Source organism: Lasioglossum baleicum, chromosome 9 (assembly GCF_051020765.1).
Source record: "Lasioglossum baleicum chromosome 9, iyLasBale1, whole genome shotgun sequence".
Classification (NCBI taxonomy): domain Eukaryota; kingdom Metazoa; phylum Arthropoda; class Insecta; order Hymenoptera; family Halictidae; genus Lasioglossum; species Lasioglossum baleicum.
Genome location: NC_134937.1, coordinates 5,969,986 through 5,993,555, shown reverse-complemented (window position 1 = coordinate 5,993,555; position 23,570 = coordinate 5,969,986). Strand labels below are relative to the sequence as shown.

Below are 23,570 nucleotides of genomic sequence, written 5' to 3'. Positions count from 1 at the left end.
AGAATAAGCACGTTCGATGCGACGCGTTTTGCGAAGTCAACAAGCAAAAACGATATTTCCTCGCGGCGCTCCGCGAGCACACGCAGATGGAACCACCTGGAAGATCACCCGAGAACGATCGGCAAGAAATGTTTTTGTTGTCCGGCGTGCTTGCAAACGAAACCAGACAGCCCTGACACCTGACACCCGGTGCACTCTCTGACGCGGTCTCTTTTTCTCTCACACGACCGACCGGCGACGTCGTCGACTTCTTCGCTTATCGCCGTATGTAGGGCCGATTAAGACAATAGAGGTTCGCACGATCGGCTACACACGTTGCTCGCCGAAGGCGACAATGAACCCTGGGCGGCGCGGCGCGGCGTAACGTTCCCGAACGCCGACCTTCGTGTACACACTTTATTGTTTCGCTTCTGTTTACGAACATGTTCCATGGGTACTTCCCCTTTAACCCTTTGACCGCCGCGCGCCCACCTCGATACCGCCAGCAATTCGCGGCCCACCGTTCAATTAACAATAACTACGACTAGCGGAACTAATTCACGATACGGTAATAGTTCCAATTAAATTTTGACGGACTTGGGGGAAAGATAGCTGCGGGGCAGTTCTCGATATTCACTCGTTTCACTGTGCATCGAGGCAGAGCTTCAGAGCTTACAGAATTCCTACAATGATGAATGAAAAATAAACTGGTTTGATAGCTGGGTTCCGCAGAAATTTTACTACAGAAAGGGAAAATGATGGCGTACATCATAATCGATCAGGATTTTCTTTCTTATTTGGACAATAGGAGAATGTCAAAATAGGAAATATTTTCAGCGAGATGGTATATACCTACGTGTTTAGAGAACTGTGTTGAACGTATAGGAATAATAAAATTTGGTCACTCTTCGGGGAGACATTTCGTTATTGTGAGAGGACGAAACGAACTGGGAACGCGACGGAAATGGAGTGAAGAGGAGAAGGAAGAAATTTAGGTCTGTTCTGCGACGCGCGGGAAATTCGTTTATGCGAGGGAATTTTTAGTCGAACGGTCACGCGCGATGCTCGTATACGTTGGCAACATCAACACAAAGGATTAGCACGCGCACGTCATGCCTAGCACGCGCATCAAAGTCACGAGCCGTGAAGGGACACGCGTAAAAGAGATTGGTCGTAGCAGATCGTTCTACGTGGCTGGTCTGACGCGCGTGTTCGCTCCACTTCCGACATTAAGCCACCCTCGCACGTGACGCAGCAGGTTAGAGCGACAGAGATTTTCCGAGTGCGCGTGTTAAAAAGTTTGAAAGCAATGGATCGAAAAATTGCAGGCCATCGTGCCACGTCGACAACGACTGTCGTTACCGAACTGCACAAGCTTCTGCAAACGAAATTTACGGTAAATGAACCGTTTCATTCTTTGATCGTGCTGCCACGAAATTTGAATTACCTATTTTCTTCCTATCTTTTCAATGTAGTTCAACCCTTTGCAGATGAATACTGCCGCTGAGGCGATCAAAAATTATTATTTTAAAATAATATCAAATTTGCATTGGACACTGCGTTTTTTCCTTTATTCATGTCCTATATTTAGGGGTCTTTGTATAATTTAATAATTAAATAAACCTGTCAAAAGATTAAACTATGCTAAATAGTGTTCAAGTCCTGCGGTCTAGTTGATAAAAATTAAATTGAACCCATTAGCCGTGATTTCAAAGTCTATCGATATAATCGTGTGTGTTACATACGAAAAGTGTATTTAGGTCGCCAGTAAATCATATACGATGCATGCATCACATTCGCCGTTTCATAAAACTGTTACATACACTGAATACTGCATATTTGAATACATACAGACAACAGTTTCGATGTTTCCTCATTCGTAATAAAACCATTCAGTATTGGTTCCACTGCTACTATTCTCGAATTGTGAATTATCTGAGCTGGTCGCAGTAATTTTAATGTGGACGTGGTGCCATGAAATGTTGACTTGAATTGGAGCATGTCATAGTTAAGGCCTTATTACGTCATTTCACATTTAGAGTTACTTCGTTTCCTTTTTTTTCATATTTCATTTTTAGTTTAACTGACATATTTAAAAGAAAGCAACTGAGAAATGACAACTCCAAAATTTAACAGTATTATTGTAAAGACTGTCACCTACCAGCTCCATTATGAAAGAAAATTGATCTAAGTACATCTAGTTTGATACGGAAAGAGTTACACGGATAGTTCTTTCGAAATCATGAATGGAATCGCGATAACAGAACGTTCGACGCGCAGAGGTTTCAATTCGATTTGTCGACGATAATATCGGACGAGTTTATAAATTCGTTACGACGTCGTAGAAGGGAAAAGGTCGAGCGTGAAAAGAGATGATTACACGCGTCCACCCTAACGCGCGCATCCGCTCTACTTCCGACGCTTAGCGCCGCGACGCTTCAATGATCTCGGGGCTCACGGTACTGAACCGCCCTCGCACGCGACGATAGGTGCAGAATTGTGTGACACGGATTATGAATGCACTCCGGTGTCCAGTAAACATGAAAAAAAATGGAGCTTTTAGGCCACTCGATCATTATCACAACGACGTTTTCCACGCACACATTAATATTATTTTCATCGCCAAATTAATATGCAGGGTGACTGGTGGCACGACCGAAAAGTGGGTGATTCTGCGTACAAAAATATGTCGAAAATGTGCAATAAAATTTGTTCATAAGAGGCATCGTGTTCGAGAAAATCAAGTTTGAATATTCGGCGAACGCGCGCGCTACTGAATAGGAATCGTCTGACATGTCTGTTCATGACCTACCGATTCTACTTACAAATGCTAAGCACGCGAACTTGACGGATTTTCAATGTTGGTTTTCTCGAAAACAGAGCCTGAGGAACAAATCGTATTCGACATTTTCTACTTACATTTTCACGTAGCATCACTCCCATTTCGGCTGTATCACCAGTCTTCGCATCGATCAATAATATTATATCTACCAAGATAGTCTTCCCGTGAAAACGATGACACACCCTTCCAAACCTGTACAATAGCTTATTTGTACAATTTGTACATTTATGTTTTTCACTTTCTCCGTTTGTATCTTGTGTTCTAGATATGTACAAGTTCGAAGCCTATGTTTCGCTGTATGTATATTCGAACGAATATGTGTACATTATCCTACAACTGTATTTGCAAGATCAGTGCAAGCGTCCAAAGTATTCATTATTGTCATTATTATTCGAAGTGTAAGCAACATTATTAAATACGAAAAAATTCCTAACACCGAACGCTTCCCGATTCGAAATTCGAGGATCGAAACTCGCGTATAACGCGCATGCGCGGCTCTGGTAAACAGGGAACATTGACTTTTTGAAGTTGGAGTGGAAAACGGTAGAGAAAACAACACACACGGTAGTCTCGCGGTAAATACGATCGATACGGATCGGTGCTGATAATTGCAAAATGACCAGACTTTGAGTAATACTGGCAGACGGAGAGCACTTGACTCGTAGATAACGCGTACATCTCTCGAACCGAACCGAAAGCAACGCGGCGGACCGACACACACGTGAACGTTACGAGGCAAAAGAAAGTCGCCTTTTAATGGCTTACCCGGTGGTCGTTAAAGGCGGCCGCGCATCCGATGCTCGCGAAACTCAACTCCTTCCAGCGTATGACACTTAAGCTGTCTTGACGACGCTTTCGAGGTAACTTCCGACGGCAATAATGTCACGAATCACAGTGGCAGGCACTAAAAACTTACTTAGTCGAGTATCGTTCGTTATCACAGAGCAGCGATCGTCTCCGGGCCGTCGCGTCGCAACGAGTTTCGTCCGCGGACGGCGACACAGCCGGAGAGATAATATTACGATTACTATTAAACAACAATCAACACCAACAAATCCTGTGATCGATGCCAATCGAATATATCACACACTATACACGCCGCGGTCTTTTCCTCCTCCTTCTCAAACGTAAAGCAGCAGGTACGTCACAGAACCTCTTTTTGTCTCTCACTACCGAATCTACTGCTACCGTCGTAGAAAATGGCACTACGAACAACAAAGTCCCTTCGACGGTCTCAACGTCACAAAGAGCGTATCCTTTACTCCTTCAAGGCGAACACACACGTTCGTACAAACGCACTCCTTCACCAGTTCTGTTTGCGAGCCCCGTACACAAACACGTTGCGAACCGATATGTTTCTCGTAAATCTATATTAGAACCAGGCACATCGAAATCACAGACTTCTTCGGTCCCGTCGGTGTTCCACCGATCGTGTGCTCTTTCTCTTCCGATCACACCGCTGCTTCTCCCCGGTATCGAGCCGATAAGCGATTCTACAGCGATCGAAAAGTCTTCCGACCGTGATCGCGTGCAGTGATGATCCTCGACGCATGTGCGGTACGCGTCTGTCTCCTCCGTGGTACGAGCTGACAATAAAAAAAAAACCGTGTCTCTCTCGTCCGAGCGGGAAAAGCGTGGTTCGCGGGCCACACGTCGTCTCTTCTTGACTCGCTCGTTTTCTCTAGACAGCCCCGCTGTCGTCAAACGATCTTTATTTTGTTGTTGGTTGTCTCGCGCGGGTGAGGTGACTGCGAGCGAGAGTGGTGGAAAGAGAGTATCTGAGAGAGGCGTTGCGTACATTCACATCTACGACAGCACACCGACCCTTCCAGTAGCGCGGTCTCGCGCCGACTGCGAGGCTACGGCGACTCGCGGGTTTCACCTTCGGCCGTGCTCGGCTCCCTTCGCCCCTCTCTCTCGCGTTCTCGCTCTCTACACGTGCGCAGGCCGCGTTCCCACCGATTTTCGTGTGTGCGAACCTTAATTCCCCTTCTCTCCCCACTGCGCAGCCCGTGCCGGCTACCCCCACCGTCGACGATCCTCGGCGAGACTCGCCCCTCTTCGTGCGCTCGCCGACCTAACCGAGCTCAGTAGGCGCGAGGTGGGCGCACGAACACTATCGTTACGGAGTGCACCTACGAGAATCGAACCACGCCTATCCCCCTACCCTTGTTCGCGCGACCGACCACCTCGTGCTGTTTTTACCGGCAAGGTAACCGATAGCGGGACAGAGAAAGAGAACCGCACCGGATTCGGTCGCCGGAAGAGAACGAACCGGAGAGGACAGAGAGGGAAGTTTTCTTACTGGTTTCTACGCTCGGGCCTGCCCACGCGCCCGGGGTGCGTGCTTGCGCGCGCAAAAGCTCTTCGATAAGGAGCGAACCGCATAGGATGCTGCGGGAATCCCAGGAATCAACCGGGACCCGACGATCTCCAAGACTCGTCATGCGTTCTTGCGTGTTAACCGCGCGCTGTTTAGACCGCGCGACGTCCATTTTTGCCCGCCTCGCGACTCCTTGCGTGCGTGTAACAAGTGTGCGCCACACGCGTGACCGCGTTTCCTTTTTCAAATTCAATTTGAAAGAGTCGAGCGGTACCAACGTGTTTCTGGTAAAAACCGTCGCCAACATGGGAAAGTGACACGAAAACGTGCACTATTTCTGTGTGCAATTCCGTGAATATTCGAATACTTGCACCTGGAGAAATATGCAATATTTTCTACCGTAACGAACGATTCACGTTCCAGTTTCTAATGTTTGCTTTCCAATTTGACTTCCCACCTCCCCATGATACCTAAGAATACCTCTATTTGCAACCCTAGTTGAGACAGTGCATCCGGTAGGCGTAGTAAGTGCACGACCACGCTTTTTTCCGACGCCTCCGATAAAAATGTCGAACGCGTCTCGCCTCCTGTATGACTTTCGTAAACAAACGTCCCTTGAGATATTGACACGTGGTCGAGGCTCCAGCCACGCTTTAGACACGTGTCCACTATACCGAGAGTACTCGCTAAGTGGCCGGTCGACCATTTGAATTTTTTCTAGACGCTCGCTATTTACCTTCTTTTTCTTTTTCAACGGAAGAACCGGCACGCCGCGCCGCTCTTCGCCGGACCCAACGCTACGCGGAAGAACCGTAAAATGCAGAATACTCGAGTCGATTTATTTTAGGAGCTCGTGCGCCATGAATATATTCAACGATCGTCTACTTCCTTTTAAGTGTTACACAGCCCGTTCACGATGTATTAATAACGCATTCCTCTATTAGCGTACATAAATTAATAAACTAGACCTACTTCGTCAACGATAACTCCGAGGAAACATTTATCAACAAATCTGACATGTTAAGGGATGAAAAGCTGACACTAGGTATATTTAGTGGTCCAGATTCCCCTGTCAACTCCAATAGAATCGATCAATTCTTTTCTTCTCCCAGTGTTGAGAACACGTATGCGTACAGTGCTGCAATTTTTCTTATCTTTGAGATACACAATTCTATTTAATATACACGCCATTTAACTTTACAACTTCTCGATCTTTAAGGTGAATGTAGTACACACCTCATTCATCTGGAATTAGAACTGGAGCTGGTACCAATAACCAACTGTTTAAGTAACGAAATTGCTCTGGGCTAAAATTGATTTCTAAGCCTAGGCATCATGGTCTGCAAATAAATTATAGTGCAAGGGGTTGAAGTTTCATTCCTGATAATGTCGGAGTCGCGGTCGTAGTGCTGCGATGTTGTCGTTGCGGTGTGGACAGGAGAAGAACGTTATCTGCCGTTTAAAAAGAAGCCGTAGTGTCCCTTTCTTCCGAGCGACTTTCATGTCACGACGAATCCCACACGCGCATACACGCATTGTCACGCACGCCTTCCAGGGTTTCCGAGGTTGCACCTGGGTCGAGCGCGTACCCACCTTTTCCGCAAGAAAAAGATCCTTACCTAAAGGCACGCACGCACGAGATGATCCAGCTGTTTGATCTTCGCCACGTGCTCCCTTTTTATTCCGTATCTTGGGGTGGCTCCTTAACAGCATCTGCGTTTACACAATCTTCCCGCGATTGTTCAACTTCTGATCGCGGGGCTCGATCGATCTTTCCATCACCGGATGTTTACACATCGAACTTAGGCGAAAGTCACTGTCCCCGACGAAGCAACATCAGAGTAGTATGAAGAATATTCTACTAAGAATTTCTCTGAATATACATGCCTCTATTTCGAGTAATAAACTGTCTTCGATAGGCCAAGTAAAGCTATTCGAAACAGCATGACGTACGGTATTTCCGATTCAGAAAAGCAGCCGGTTTGAATCAGTTGATCGCCTAATTATATTGAACGGCGCAGTTTATGATAACGGTGAAACTTTGAGAAGATATTCGGTTATTATGGAACAGGCGCGTAGGCAGACCGACGAAAGACTCGTTCGCATAGGATACAGCGTGGAGAAAAGGGCCACGGCGACCCGTACAAATCCCAAAATAAATGTCATCGTGTATCATCGTGGTAACGTAATCCTGGATCGCGAAGACAAATGGCGGCAGAATACGATACGATACACCGCGGTCGGTCGTCCGAGATGAGGAGCCTTCTCGTTCCACGTATTTACATACCGCGACGAACGAGGTCCGTAGGACGTAGGTCCGTCCTTCTCTGAAGCGAGACCGGGCACAAAAGAGCACGATGGTGCGAGATCGACGAAGGACGGACGATGACTCTCCTCCAGGAAAACTAACAGGAACGGACTCTGTCAAGCTCTGAGACAATTTCGATGATTCTGGACCCTCTACGAAAAAAATTCGTTTGAAGGAACGTACGAGATATCAATTGATTTATCGATTAATTTTTTCTTAGTGTTCAATGTCTTGTCAGACATTCATCTACATTTCACACACATCATCTGTGCGAGTTAGATCACATTATTCGTATTTTTGGTAGAAACAAGAAGAGAGGAAGTCTAAAATGAGGTATAGTAGAACATTGGTGTTTGGATAATCGGACAGTTACTTATTTGTAGTTGACCAAACTTTTACCCACATATTTATGACACTTTTCTGATTGAAACGACACCAAACACGGCCCAATTTGGATCATATTTACTTGTTTAATCCACGATCGGGGTGGGACACGAGTGTTCGGATAATCTTTACTGATTGTAGTGTTTGACAAGGAAGAAAAGTGAAATCGTAAAGGCGAATGAAATTGCTGAGAAATTAAGATACAAATTGTACGCCACGATTGCACGCATAGAAACGACGTATTTGGTCGACCTAATACGTCGGTTCACGAGTAGCCCCGTCCCTGGAAATGGGAAAACAAATCGGTGGACTGTGCGTCAAGATTTTAAGCAAACACATAGTGCGTCCGCACGTTCATGCGTGGACACGCAACAGCACCGAGCAATTCTAAAAAGCGCGCGGGTTTGCTCTGTCTCGGAGGCTACTTCACGGCCACGTATATACTCTAGAAGAGTAGTCTAGCTCTGAGAACTCTCTTCCCGATATAGCTGGTCGTGTCGCGGTGTCTACTCACCTTGAGAAGGTCTTTCTCCAAGGTTGAGAGGTCTAACGACCGGCGACGGGTGGACGTGCAAATATATAATACCAGCATCAGTCATGCGGATGGCATTGCGTTATCCTTAGAACCCCGTCTTCCGTTGATGCGGATTGGCTACTGGCCCCGATGCTATTAAGTTGAAAACCAAGTTGTAATCGTCCGCGCGCGAGCTCGTAGAATTTGTGGAACGAGGCTCGGATTAACCAACACTGCCGAGAAATCTTGTCCTCGAGTATCGCGAACACGAACGCAAGTCACTAACGAAGACACCAAGCCGCGCCGCGTTGAGGAATTAATCCTAAATTATGACACTAACTGTACCTAATACACGCTAATGTGATCGGCTTGGCCGACCCATCGGATCGGCGGGAATGTATATAAGAATAATTTGTCGGAGCCCCGGCCGACTTTGGTAGTATATCAAGAACCACTTTTCCGCGATGTTATCCGCTGGCTGGTGCCGGGGAAAAAAGGAAGAGGCTCGAGCAACCTGTGTAGAAGACAAGAACAAGTGGAAAGCGTAGGCGGGGCGCATACCAGAGGCACCTGCTCATTTACTTTGCGGCGATCGGTCGGTCGGTCGGTCGGTCGGCAGCCCATGGTAGGGGATCCTCATTAGGGTTTGCCCCTACCAAGCTATCGCCACTACCACAACCGGACCGTGTTTGTACACGCGACGGTTAACAAGTGGACGCGGCCGTGCCGCCGCCGCCGCCGTTAACATTTTCTTCTCGAAGAAGAGCCAATTAATGAATCTCTTCTCGCGGTATTCCCGGGACGAACGGTGGGAGTCTCGACGGGATTATCAGTACCGTTCAAAAAGAAGACACAAGTATCCGGGTCGAGGGGACGTGTAGCTACAAGATCGTTAATGACCGAAGATCGTGTCAATTGTCAAACGTGAAGATTGTGGATGAGAGGAACGGTCCGCTCGTAAAAGATCGGGAGGTCACTCGTCGCATGATTGATCCCGACTTTTTACGACCGACGTTTTTCTTCAACGATTTCGGATGAAAACGGTGAACAAGTTGCTCGCCGAGCTTGTCCGTTAGCTCGTGACAGCGTCGCGAGAGCAGAGTAATCGTAATTCACCGGCGGCGAACAAACCGAATCCTGGAAGAGATCGATGGAGATGAAGAGAAAGGACTCGTCGCGACGCAACTGGTTTCCACGCACGTTCGCGTCTCCTATTCTTTGCCACCTGTTGCTGCTTTCGCTCACGGGACCCCTACCGTCGCGATTTCCCCGTGAACTAAACGAATCAAGCCTACGCCGAGCTTCCAGAATGGAGATTGCAATTCCATCCTGATTGCGATTGCCTTCGGCTGAAGTTCCAGGGAAAATTGGTTCGACTTTAATTCGGACAATAAGTTTGCATCGTTTTGGAGAAGCACGCGTAATTAACTGATTTATATAGTGACAGCAATCGCATAGAATATGTTATTTATTCACGTTTCTTGTCGAGTGATGTTACTGGCGTAAAACCATTACTCAAATATTAATAAATCAACGCGCAGAACAAAATTTATGCAGACCTTCTGCTATGAAAGAAACTTCAAACACAGAACTTGCCTCGCTCACCGTGTTACCATAAAAATGACTATTCAAGTCCTGACAGCAGGTAAAGTGTTAATACAGCTTCGCGAAGCGTGGTCTCGTTGCTCGTAAAGCAACGGCGGCGATTCGACGTGGTTATATCGAATAAACGAAGCGTTATCGTCCAAAAGAAACCGAACGTTGCTTTTCGACGTGTTCCACCCCGTGGCATAAAACCCGTCCTTCCTTCAAATGTTTCAACACCTAAAGAGATTTACGAGGCGGCAAAAGGGAGGAGAGAGAGCGAGCGAGAAGGATGAAGAGGAGGGAGGGCGGCAAACGGAGAGAAAGAAAGAGAAAGGGAGAGAAAAGAAAGATTAAAGGTGCTTCCGAAGGAGGGAGCAGGAGAGAGAGAAAAATAGTGAAACCGCAGCCACCCTCCACGGCATGGGCGTGCGCCGCAGGACCCCATGGGTCCCCGTGGAAGATCTTACATAAAGATCGTCGTCCGTACACAATAATGGCCTAGCTGCCCGTCCTGTCGCCCGTATTCCCCATAACCTCGTCGACGACCGTTATGACAAGGTTCGCTGTTGCAGCTTGCCTTGTACACTGCTCTCCGTGTGTGAGGAACGCGCCTATACGCGCCTTTTAGACTCTCGACAGCGTTGCACGTATCCGCGAAACAATGGCGCGGGAATAACGAAAGCCGTGGGGGTGCGATGTAACCCTGTGGTGTCTCTATTTGTTCTCTTTCGCTCGGGAGAATAATGGAGCGGGAGCTATATTAAGTTACTCCTTCGCGGGCATCTTCGGGAACACGGGGTCCTTTGAGCGATGCCGCGCCGAGATTTCGAGCGATCCTTTCGGTGGACATTTGTATCGCGATCTGGAGAAACGGTAAGCTTCAAATATATATCAATTTATCGAGATTTCTTTCTGATGAAGAGCTTCGACGGGTTTGATTATATTCCGCGCGCGAGTCCATTAGAGACTTCCACGCCAATGTAGTAGCTAGGAAAGCCCTCGGCAGGGGCTAACGCCAGAAAGAAAGCAATAAATACAGCTCTTGGTAGGCGCGCAGAAGAACGGCCGTTCCTTTTCGGTCACCGATGGCATCCTGCAGCGTGACGAAATACGTTGACGGAATTGACACGTAATTGCATGCTACACTCTGATTCCGCGGCTCATAATACACTCTTATTATTAACGATCGCCCGCAGCATCGTTTCGATGGTTTCGCAACCGGAGAGCTTCCCTTTCAGCGCGACAGCACAAAATGCTCTCCTCGCCCTTCTCAAAGAGGTCTCGCGATCCATTCGAGACAGCCTGAAAAGAAGTCGACGCATTAAAAGGGAACATAAATTGTTCTGCCGTTGCATTACGCGCGCGGTAACGTCCAATAAATGTTATTATCGGTGGCTCCCAAAGACGGAGCGCCGCACAACAGACGCGTTATAACATCTTACACAGTTTTGAACGAACATGCGGAAGTTCACGGTCCGTTCGTCGTTAGAATGGCACTCGACCTACGTGATTAACCGAGAAAACGAATCAAGTTATACCCCGGTGTGTAGCAAGGGACCGTTATCGTTGCGCACGTTGATATTATACCGATTTTTCTGCGTGATTGAGTGCGCGATTGAATAATTACGGTTGATCACGGAACATCCTTAGAAAGTTCCTACACGAAGTTACCTTATAATTGCTGTGATATTCGCGGCTGGTGATTACACGCGGATTTTTTGCGCAGACTTTTCCATTCGGTGCTCTCGAAATCGTATTAGAAATTACAGGCCTGTTGCGAATAAGAAACGATGGTTCGTAACAGATTAGATGGTCATTCCTCTGAGCGCACGCCTCCGGGCAAAACGGTCGCAGGAATGACCCCAACATGGAACTCCATCCCTTTCTTCCTCCTTCTGCTTTTGCTTTTGCTTCCGAAGGAACTCGGGCGCGCCTACTTCGACCGGACAATGGCCATCGGTGTTCGTTACATTTTCGAGGCGCGTTCCCATTGTGTCGGTCTTAAATGGGGCAAACAGCATCGGCGGGTGGCAGGACCTTCGACAATGCTTCCTCTATGCCAACCTCCTTCCAAGGAGAAGTCAGAGCAACAGCGAAAACCAATGTTCCGCGGCGTACTCCTTTGCAGGACGCTCGTAAATGGAGTCCCGTGGACTCTGAAGGGCGTGTAAATGGCCTAACTATCCGAAACTTGCCGTGATTTATGTTCACGAAGGAGCGCGGAACCGTTCGCCACTGACAAATTGCCCCGTTAGTATGCGGCGCCCAATATGGAGGGGACTTCCTCGGGAGTTCTGTTTAGCAAACCGTGTGGCGAGGACGTGGCCAATTTTTTCTGCTGCTCAGCGAATTTAACATCCTCCGACGTGCGACGAATTAAGTGTAAACACGAAATCACTTCGAGAACACCGACGAACCTCAAAGGTGTATCATCGTTCGAACCGAAAATTTTATAGATTATTTGAAAATAGCCGTGTTCTCGCGGTTCTTCCATCTCGTTCGCTGCGTCGTTTCAATCTAATTGGCCGTCTGAATTCGAGAATCAAAAGCCAGAAGCCTGAAGGGCAGACGTTATAACTTCCTGATGCGTGGCGCGATAAAAAAGTGAGAAAGCTGGGGGAAGGTGAAAAGGAACGAAAACGGAGAGACGGCTGGATCGCCGTGCTCTCAGATTGAACCCCGGGTCACAAAGGAGCCTGCCTCGTCACGGTCTGAATAGCCACGGCAAGGAGGTTGGATTAGGTTAGGTTAAGTTACGAGGGTGGTTCCCCTCCACCGGCGTCTTGAATGGGGCACGTGCTACCGGCGTCGTAATCTTTTGGACAACCAGGATCTTCCGCCTGTCAACCTCTCTTTCCGTTTGTCTGTCTGCCCCTGCTGCTGCTCGGCCGTCTTCCGTCTCCCTACGAGGATCTAGGTTTAAATGTCTAGGATACACTCTCGTCGAGGCTTCTCTCGAGCGGGCAGCTGTTCCCGGATCATCAAATTTGCAAGTCCGCCCTATCGCACGTGCCGCGAGCGCGTCTCCTTTATCCGAAGATCCTGCGTGATTACGCAGGAGTGGTCGTTAAGCGCTATTATATTATCCGCTGACAGTGACGATTAACTTTCTTGATACCAGGAAATCTAGCCTCGTTTCTGTTGGAAAACACTATGTACACAATCCGTGTGCTATCATTACACTCTTTCGAACCGAGCTCTGGTGCCTTCGATATTCCATAAACGTTCTCTCAGCTACCAATCAGCGCCAATAAAGCCCAATTCGCGAGTTTCGTTGTTGAGGATTCGCGCTAATACACCGGCTACTCGGGTTACTCTTTAGCCGGCGAAAAAATATTTCCATTTTGATCAGTTGGGTAGCAGAGATCGCCGAGATCGATCGAAGCCGCAGCGGTTCCATGGCACAAAAAGGTTTCGTCGCCTCGGGAACCTCGATGACCCACGCAAGACGATCCTCGAGGACGGAACAATGGGGCCAGGCTGATTGTAGAATCGAGCCAGACGCGAGTCGACGAGAAAAGAGAGCCGAGGGGTCTCGCGTGTCGAGATGTAAATGCGTGCGCGCTATGCATCTGTCTCCTCTCTAGGGGTACGCGTGTACACGCACACGCGTCGCAGCCTCGCGCGCTATTTACACGCGGGACAAGCGTACGTAACTCGGTACGCGGGCCGAGCCGGGCCGGGCTGCGCTCGTGTTCGCGCACTCGCACGACAACCAACAAGTTCGCGCACGCAACAGTGGAGCATGGTGATGTACGAGGGATATACAGGGTGTTCTATAAACGGCGACACGGTCCAAGAAGAGGTTTCTCTATATCGAAAATACGAGTCCAAAGTGACACGGTCGAGCCTTATGACCCCATGTTCTGAAAACACGGTTTCGATATAACGCTGTGTATTTTTTCCTTTTTGTGTGGTATTACTTTTAGAATTCAATTCACACGGTTTCGATACAATTCTCCAGAAACACAGTTTTGATGTGATACGGAATACGTTCTCATTATTTGCATTAGCTATACGTCTCGGTATAGACGGTTTCGATACAACACGGACCGTATTAATCATCTTATAGAAGGCTGTCCCGTGGAAGTTTAATTTAATTGCATACACTGGTTCCTGCTTAGCACTAGGTTTTGGACTTTATCGTAAACACTATCCAGGGAAGAAAGTTGTATGTTGTATGTACCTGGCAGCTCCTGTTTCCATCTTCCCGATGGGTGAGTTGGAGGGTGGAGAAGCCTCCGTTTCTTAATTTAGATATTAATTTGTTTAAAAGGACCTAGTTTCATTTTTAGAAGAACACCAATTGCTTGAACTTTTATATTAATTTGAATTTCATTAACTTAAACATCGTATAAGCTTCATGAACTCCAAAACGTGCATATCTGTGGTGCGCCATTTCCTCTTCACGCTTTCGAAATGTGAACGACGTTGTAATATTACTCATTAGTTTGTGTCTTGAATCATATAATTTCATCTGTGAATCAGAATCATAATTTACTAAGAAATCTAAGAAAGGCATAAAAATCAGCAGAGAAAAATGTCGGTAAGATATGTGTCAAATGGATTTCAAGCCGGGCATGCTTCGATGCAATTTTGAACAACAACCGCCTAAATTTGACAATTACGAAATACACTCGGAAGTAATAGGGTCGTCCTAGTCTAACAAGTCATGCTAAACGGTGTTATAAGCACATCGTTTCGTATTTTTGCAATGCTCCGGAATTATAAATCTTCAAACTTCTGTCAGACAACAGCGCTTCGGACCCCCAAAGAATTGTGTTTCGATAGTTAGCGTATTAATCGGATTGGCTCGACCAGTCGAATAAATTCTAGAATGACGATGCTTAGGCTCGTGTCACTGATCACTGAACACCCTATATACGATCGGACACATTCAGCAAGCGACATCAAACTACCGGTAGAGGAAGCATCGCCAGGGTTACGTCGAGCGAGGAGGAATTTCTTTATGACACGCTGCCGGGTAAATTCCGGCCGCGCGTTTACGCTTCGTCACCGAATGTCAATATTTCAAGAACGCTTAATGGTCGCGGCGAGAAGGAACGACCGTGCCGTTGGTCGCGGTCTAATCGCGCGGCACCGTGTTTACAGTTTCGTTCAGGGTAGAACACGCGTTTTTATTTTACTTTTAAACCGCGTGCACGCGACCGATGGAAATTCGTCGAGCGGCGGCCGGTAATTACAGTGGTTGCGACTCGAACACCGCAAGAACACGAGATTTTCAGGAAGTCGCCGATACGTATACCATCCGACAGCGTTTTTTTTTTCATCGAACCGTGGAAAAAAGAAATGATCATCCTTCTAACGTTGGTTCCCTTTGAGCCGGGCGAAAATGGTTTGTTTCGATCGGAACAGGAAGTGCTCGGAGGAACAGCGTTCCGGGGCAATCCGACTGTTATTAGCCAATTTTTCCTGAAAAGCGGCACATTCTCGAGGTAATTATTCGCTTTAGATGCCGGTCGGTCTGCCGTAATTTCGCCAGTTTGCATGTAAAACCATAGACGCGCGTGCGTAACTCGGCGAACGACTTTGGGCACGCGAGACGATTCTATGCGTTACATATACAGAGATCGTAATAAATGCTGCCGGCACGCCGGTCGCTAGTAGTTGCTATGCTACTGGAATACCAACCGGGGTTACAATGCTACCGAGCTGTGTCAGGACCTGGAATTTCTTTGCGACGGTACGTAAAATGTCGCTGACCGTTCCTCGATTTATTTTCATTCCGTTACAACTGTCTGCGAGGCCGTCTGCGATGAAAGATCGACCTTCGTCGAGACAACTGGGGTAACCAAAAAGTATTCAGACATGTCTCAGACCCATTGGCGAGTTTACTTATTTAATCACCGTGCGGTAAAAATAGTTATTTTTTAAATTTGAGGACATGAAACTTATCCAAATGTATAGGAGCTTGTCAGTCCTTGATGAACTTAGGAAATAAGGAACATTTACTTTAGCACCCTATTTGTGTGTCATAGTCTTCTTACAAAAATCATCTGTTCATAACAGCAAATTCATCGTGATAATGAAAATCACGAAATAAGGTGAAAGGGAATTGCAATGAATTTCGGAAATACCTTCGCGACTGTCTGTCCACTTTGTTAATAGAACTTTCCAAATTGAAAGTCGATTGGTAACCTCCTCTGATAGGTAACATTACGCGTTACCATAAATTTATCACCACTTAAAGTTTTTGGCAAAGCGAACAACTAACTAACCAAGCTAATGACATTTCAGTTTCCGAATCTTCGGGATGACTCATACTGTCATCGTGCCAAATATTACAAATACCTTCAAAATTCGGGTGATGAACCGATGTCTCTCTATGTTTCGACGATGTTAGCCGGCCTTCTGGTGATACGAAAAGATAGTATAACCATTTGACTACGGATTTTTATGCAAAATTAAAACTGCCTGCTTCTACTGCAGGAGATAGGAGCCAGATAGATTTTTGATTCTTTGTTTTACAATGTTAACAAGTTCGAAATATTGGTGCTCTAAAATCCATTTAATACTAATTTTTGCTATAAATAAAGTAAAGCTTCTCTTAAACAATTAAACGACACGCGTTTTAATGAATTGTAATGTTAATCAAAGTGGAATTGCAATCATCCGCGACCTACATTAAATACAGAGTCCTTCCTATACGTCCTCTACGTCATTGTTAGGGTACTCAGCGACCCAGTCACCGTCCTGCGAGGGTTAACTCGTTTACCGTGGGCTCTTCCACCCGTGCCTACGAAACTGCTTATTACCGCGCGCATATTACCCACGTAGGCCAATTAATCGGACTTATTAATGGTAAGATAATAACATAGAATCGCGAATGGTAGGTAGTAATTATATTTTGGAGGAAAATAAAAGCACGTGGTCGGTGTAGTCCCGAAGAAGCCACGCGGCATTTGTATCAGAGCGAGCAGAGAGAATGGGTTTCCTCGTTTCAGGTTGTTCGCGGTCATGTAACGCGTGTTGTTGTTGTATGTACACACCGGCAGTCGCGGTTTGTGCGAATCTCGCGGCGCGTCGACTAGTTTCGTTCACGCGTCGTTCCGCGAATATTTCCAGTGCTCGGGTTACGAAATCTGCTGAATCGCGCTTGTACGCGTCAATTATGAAAGTAAGATTATTACGCGTGGATTCTGGCACGCATATCTGCATTGTGGGGCGACCACCGCCCCTATCCTTTTACCCTCTTTTCTTCGTGGACGATCGTTAGTGTACGTACTGGTGACTATTTAATGAAGTGTCTCATAAATACAGTTTTATCTGGCACCGCGGATTTACTCGTTCGGTACGCACCACCACTCCCCTTGGAAAGTTCCGCGTTGTACCCACGGTAATGAAAAGCCGGGAATCGGCCGTACATTACGGTTTTACGATAATACATAACGGTAATTCTTTAAATATAATTGCCGGCCCGATCGGGCCACGATTAATACCATCGCGTGTATTAATTATTTTCTCAGTAGCTTATTAGATATTTTTATTGCTGCTCGTTAAACTCTCCGTGGAACGTTCTCCGCGAATGATATCACCCGAAAGGCATTTTCTGTCTCTATTTCTACCTCCCCTCTTTCCCGCCCCCTCATACCCTATCCACGAACCTATCCTCTCTTTTCCCGCTCAACCGAATGCGTTTTGCGGAAAGGTGTCGTAAAGTTAACGCTCTTATCTCGCTGACAGTTTTACGTCGCGCCACCGTTCTACCGTGCGGGGGGGTTGCGCGGAATGTAATAGAACAAAGAGTGATTTAATTACCCAGGCGGAAAACAGCTGAAGAAGGGAGTGGGGCGCACGTGAATACCTATCGACGATCGAAAGCGAGATATCAACGATGACCGCGCCGGTAATTAGCGATCCCCGATAAGCAAAACAATCGTTTGTCTTAATGACGACTTTACTCGTTAGAGTCACGGCGTTCCACCCCCGTCTCGGAGCAATTAGTACGCCGCATCTTCCGATACTCGGCCTAGATAAGCCACTGACGCATTCAACGGTGCTCGCCACGTCAACGACATCGGTTGCCGTGGATTTACGACGATCTTGCCGGACTCTGAAACGACGTCTCTGGACGAGCACTGGTTTCATTACGATTATTTTATAACAAGTTAATTAAGGGCGAGTGATTGATTAACGCGAAGAGTGCCGCGTGGGCCGTTTCGATAATTTACCGTGCGAAGAAGCCATCCGTCTTATTACACATACTTTCTAGAAAAGCATGCCTCATTTTACAGAACAGTTTTTCCAATTCATAACCTCACGTAGGGAAATGTATTAGGAAAACGTAATGCTATGTTCAATTCGTTTCCCCCTTTCCCCCATTACCGGCGATAGTCATCGTATAGTACTGTTGTGAGAAGTTCCACTAACGTGTGAAATAATTATAAGCTAGTATAATGTAAGTATAAAGTCACGTGAATATAACGCGTTGCTCGGAATGTAAGGATCGTTTCGAAGAAATCGTGGTCGCGGGGGTGAGTTTTCGAGACCGCGAGTAGAATGATCGGCTCTCACCTCTCGTGCAGACGGCAGCGTGGATCTGCTTGTCGACGGTCGTTCAATCGTGGCGACGAGGGACGCGCTCGACCAGGCACACGTCACTTCTAGCACTCCACTTCACTCGTTTCATGAAACTTGTTTGCGTCTTTTGTTCCCGCAAGCACTCTTCAGGAATTTCGTCGTCGTCGTCGAGTCGCGTGACTTGATGATTCGGCTAGCCTGCGCCGACACACGCGTTAAGTTAAGGGTAGCTTCGCTAATGACCGATGTTCGACGAAACGGCTTGCTCCCTACACTCGATCGATCTTCATGATACGAACACGCTGCTACCGTCGATTTCTAATTGCGACAAGGTACCACAGTGTCTGCTTATCCCTTTCAGAGTTCTCATAATATTGTCGGTCACTGTGTCACAGTAGATTTAGGCGGGCGACCGATCCAATTTCGTGGAACTCTATTTACTTGCTTCGACATAACACCGACGCTTCCCGGCGAAGATTCTATAACGTGCTGGCTTGTCTGTTGTCAATATCCTTGACCTTCTCCGCTTCTATCTGATCAATCACTGTTTCAGTCTCCCGCTATACACATCCTCTGTAGTTCCGGAGCGAAATCGTTCCCCGTATGCTTGGCTCCGCGACGCGTACGGTTTGTCTTCAGGATCTCCAGGATCGTTGTTTCGATGTAGAGGATTGATTAATCCCCACGGGGTATCCAATTTTTCGCGGGAGTTTCGAAGGCTTGGCGAGGCGTCGCGTGGCCGACCGGCGCGGGACACCGAAAATCGCGGATTAAAGAAACGCGCCGCAACAGGTGAGAGAGACACGCGGACGAAAGAACGGTAAAGGAGGACGAAAGCCGCCTGCAGAGGATAGAGAAAGACGGACAACGATGACGATGGCGTAACACCGCGCGTAGTAGCGGACAGTCGGCAACTAAAGCCCCGAGGAGAGTCACCTCTCTCTCCTTCGTCTCTTCTCTCGTCCTCTCTTCTGGTCTCTGTGTGTCTCTCTCTCCACCACACGTGTGGCCGCCAACACACGAGTGCGTGCCTGCACCTCGAAACACGTACGATGTTCCTTCTCCCCCTCCCCTGTCCTGGTTACCCTCTGCTGCTATGCTCTCCACTCTTCGCCTCTTTCTTCACCCCTCCACCCTTAACCCACCTACAGTACCCTCCCCTTTTTTCTTTCTCTCTCATCATCGACGTCCTTGTCCCACCCGGCCGTGGAACACACGCACCAACTGCAACCGTTTGCAGATGCACATCGACTCGCTTCTATGGTTCTGACCGTGTGCACATGTATTCGTGTCTCTCTCTCTCTCTCACTCACTTCGTGTCTCCGTGTGCGCGTTTCGCCAATTCCCGTCGGTGTACGGTACGTGCGGTAGGAGGAGTGGGAGGTAGGACACGCGACACGAGCCCTGGTGGGGGAGAGAGAGGGTCATCGGAAGAGGGGATGACCTCCCCTCGTTCCTCTTTCTCCTACTCCTCAAGCGGTTCACGCGGGGCAACTCTTCCCCGCGACCGCTTTCCTGCTTGCTCGTTCTCTCTCGCTCCCTCGCTCTCTTTCTATCTCCTCGCTATTCCCTGCCGATCATTCAAATCCGCGGATTTTCGTTTGTACGTTGTCTAACATGTTCAATACCACGTCGCGCGTCGGTGCAATTCGTGTGATGTTATTTTTTGATAATCTTAGCTTCTCTTTACCAAAAAGTATATATCTATTTTTAACAAAAACAGAACTTATTATCTTCTGGACTCTAACCATGGAAAATTTTAGATATTCTTAACAAATATATGCATTTAAAGTATTTTCCTGTTTAATAAAAAATATATGTCGAGATGCACATCCAAAAGAACACTTGGATTTTCCTTGTATTTCACAATAAATCTTTTCAGAGATTTTCTATAGATATCATATTCTATCGTATTCTATCATGCCTTCCACAGCTTGTTTCATTATATCTAATGAGATAGTTTGCCTTCTGTAGTGTGGCATTCTAAGAACTACAGCCAAACACAAATAATTTTGTAATTTCAAGTGATGGGGCAATAAGTCTTACGCGGATTTATAAGTGCCAAAGGACTTTTTGCCCCAATGATACCATTCATAGTTCTATCGATGTATACATTGAAATAATTATCATTTCGAAAGAAATCAGAGCAATACACTTGAAGTATATTTACTTGAAACGTTGGTAAACAGTAGTTTAGAGTACAGAGAAGAAACACAAAACAAAATAGAAAGAAAAACAAAATATGTGCCGGTAATTATGAAAGTGGTCTTCATGTATTCTTTGTTTCGAGATATTTAAAAAATATTTTGCCTTTGTAAATTTAATTTTGCATGAAATATTTGTTCTTCCATTATAAAACGTACGTGTGGTTGTCAAACTTCACGACAAACTTATATGGGCACATTTTCTTAGAACCTCAAATGACTTAGACGAGGTTCAAAATTTATCGCGGTACTGACTTATTACTAGACTGCAGATCTTTATGCGAAATAAAAATTGTCTCCAAAATGAATGTTATTTCTTTCCTTAATGATTTTAACAGAGGAGAAATCATACATTGACATCTTCAATTCTCAAGATTTTTCAACGATTTTGAATTACACCCACTGAATTTTGCTATAAATGCATAGAATTCCGCAGTCTACTTATTACCAAGAGGAAATTATACATTTTCTTTGAAGAAACGAATTACAAACTCTTCATCAATTTTAATTAATTCCAAAATATTAATTTTCCTCCCCTCTATTTCTTAAGTATAGAAATTGTACAACGTCTTCTGGTTATCTCCGTTACCATTTGCTTTAGTACTTTCCTATCACGCATTTTTCTTAATTTTAATGTAAACGTTGCAATTTTAAGTTATTTACTTAAGCAGACACAATTATTTCCATCAGACATAATCTAGTTTATAGTCTTCTTCTAGTAATATATTATTGCAATGATGAGCAACCCACAGGCCTGCGGGCCGCATTTGGCCCACTAGCAAACGGCCTGGGGACGCAACAAAGTATTTAATATTGCGTTCGTTGCCGGTTGCGGCCCGCGCGTAGTTTTATGTTTCCACTTTTGGCCCACAATACGCCGCGAGTTGCTCATCACTGTCTAGACAAACACCTAACGTTCAGTAATATGTATTATGTTGGCAACTAAATTCGCGACCTTTTGTTTCGTGATTCTTTTATTGTATCATTATTCAGTGACCTCATTCAGTGACCATTCCTTTTGAATTGTATATCATTGGAAAGCTCCGAATTTTGCGATTAATTTGATATAAAATACTCGTGCTTAAAAAATATACATATATAAATGACTTTGTGTGAGCAAATGTGGAGATCGCGAACTTAGTTGCCAACCTAATAATTAGATTTCCAAGAGGTCTACATGCTAAGTGAAGCTTCACAGTGTTCATCGATACATCATAACGAATTAGAAGTAAATTTCATCAAGTCATTTGTTGTAAAATGAACGCCGTACGTGTATTCAATTATATATCCTATAATGTCTACTAGAAAGTCGATATTCCTATGGATATTCCTATGGAAACAGCGATTCCATTTTTACTAGGTCTAAATTTTCAATACACGCGACAATTACGAAAATATCCTTGTTCACAGAAGATTTTTATAAATAGAGTATGAAATTTACGTACCACCTTGATATTGTTGTCTTGATTCTCCACAGGGTACGTCAATTCGACCATCCTAAGACCATGTCGACTACACTTGACCGAAAAGCGTCGATTCAATGATTGTTCACAAACTTCACTGTCAATTCAACAAACAAGCTTCTCGATCCTCGCGAACACACTCTTCTAAACACGATGAAACTCTATCGTTCCAAATTTCAGCTCACTTATTCTCTTCGCACGGACGACGCACCGGGTGTCTCAGAAGCAACCTTGCCGTGATAAAAAAAAACCGCGCGTCGTTTAGATTATCCAGTCAGTGGACTGACAAACGAAGTTGCGTAAATCACCGGTAGCCAACACGATGGTCGACTACGCAGCAACAGTGATTATCGTCGCCGGCAACTGCGTCTCCAGGTTGCGAAATCTCGCCCCCTGAAGGGTCTCGGTGAAAGAGGGGTGGCGAGGCGGTCTCTCCCTTCTGATTCCCACGCCACGTTGTGATTCCTCTCCTCCCCTTTACCTCTCCTCCTCCTCCACTTCCTCATCGACGTCACCAATGCGGACTCCTCCCTTGCAAAAGGCACTCCAGCGGAGGAGCAAGGACGACCCCCTTGTTTCATTTCACCCTCTCCCTCCCCCTGTATATTTCTCTTTAGAGCTGCGGGGAACGGCAGAGTTCCGCGCCACCCCTGTTTAAAAACGACGGCTATTCGAAAGGTATTATTCCACGCCGAGGCATTGCTGCACCCGAGCACGATACTAGCTGGATATGCAACTGGTTGCATCGCCCGACGCGCCGCGCTGTGCTGACTCGCGGGACGACCATGGGCTGCACCGATGCGTCGCGGCACGTCGCGTCGACACACGCTCGCCACTAATCTCGCGTAATCTCTAACTCACTTTTGATCGTACCCGAGAGAATTTGCAAATCGGTCTCGTTCCGAGTCGAACGATTTACGAGACATCGTAATTTGGATGACATTTGCGCTTATACCTCGAGTGCTCATCAAGGCTTCGGAAGTGGCCCAAATATTCACTTGCGTCGAGGATTTTATACTTCGTCATTTGACACAATTTGCTACATGTACGAGTGATATTAAAGTTTTCGTTTCTTTAATAGTTCATATGCAAAGATTACGCAAAGATCCGCAGTAAATCGTACAGCCGTGTTTTTAATGAAATCTTCAGGCCCGACTGGAATTTAACACGTTCACTGTCCTGTGTACCACATATGATTCACAGTTGCAATCACTGTTGAATTAACATTTATTTAAAATGTTGAAATAAAACAGCCCTGTAATGTGTGATGTATGGTGGTGTGTGTCATATCGAAGTGACGATCGGCGTCGAAATGACGATCGGTGGTCGAAAAGACGATCAGCAGCCGAAGCGACGATCGAGTCGCGACTTTGTTCAGTTCGACACGAGAGTCGGTATAGGCAGGACATACCTGGTTAGTTATAC

General features: G+C 46.3%; 1 protein-coding gene across 4 annotated transcripts in view; it reads right to left on the bottom strand.

Moving 5' to 3' along the window:
* The window catches only part of Klu (zinc finger protein klumpfuss), a 109,784-nt gene extending 86,930 nt beyond the window's left edge, over window positions 1–22,854 (bottom strand). The window contains exon 1 of one of the 4 annotated variants that reach the window (XR_013009697.1): window positions 3,587–3,728. Coding sequence is in view for 1 of the 4 variants with exons in the window: in XM_076431321.1 (XP_076287436.1) it covers window positions 22,128–22,178 (51 nt within the window). In the remaining 3 variants the exon portion in view is untranslated. Of the gene's footprint in view, window positions 1–3,586; window positions 3,729–18,472; window positions 22,007–22,127 lie in introns of those variants that run through there. The other 3 variants (XM_076431321.1, XM_076431323.1, XM_076431322.1) reach the window with 3 other exon arrangements.
* Between the last annotated feature and the right edge of the window lie 716 nt (window positions 22,855–23,570).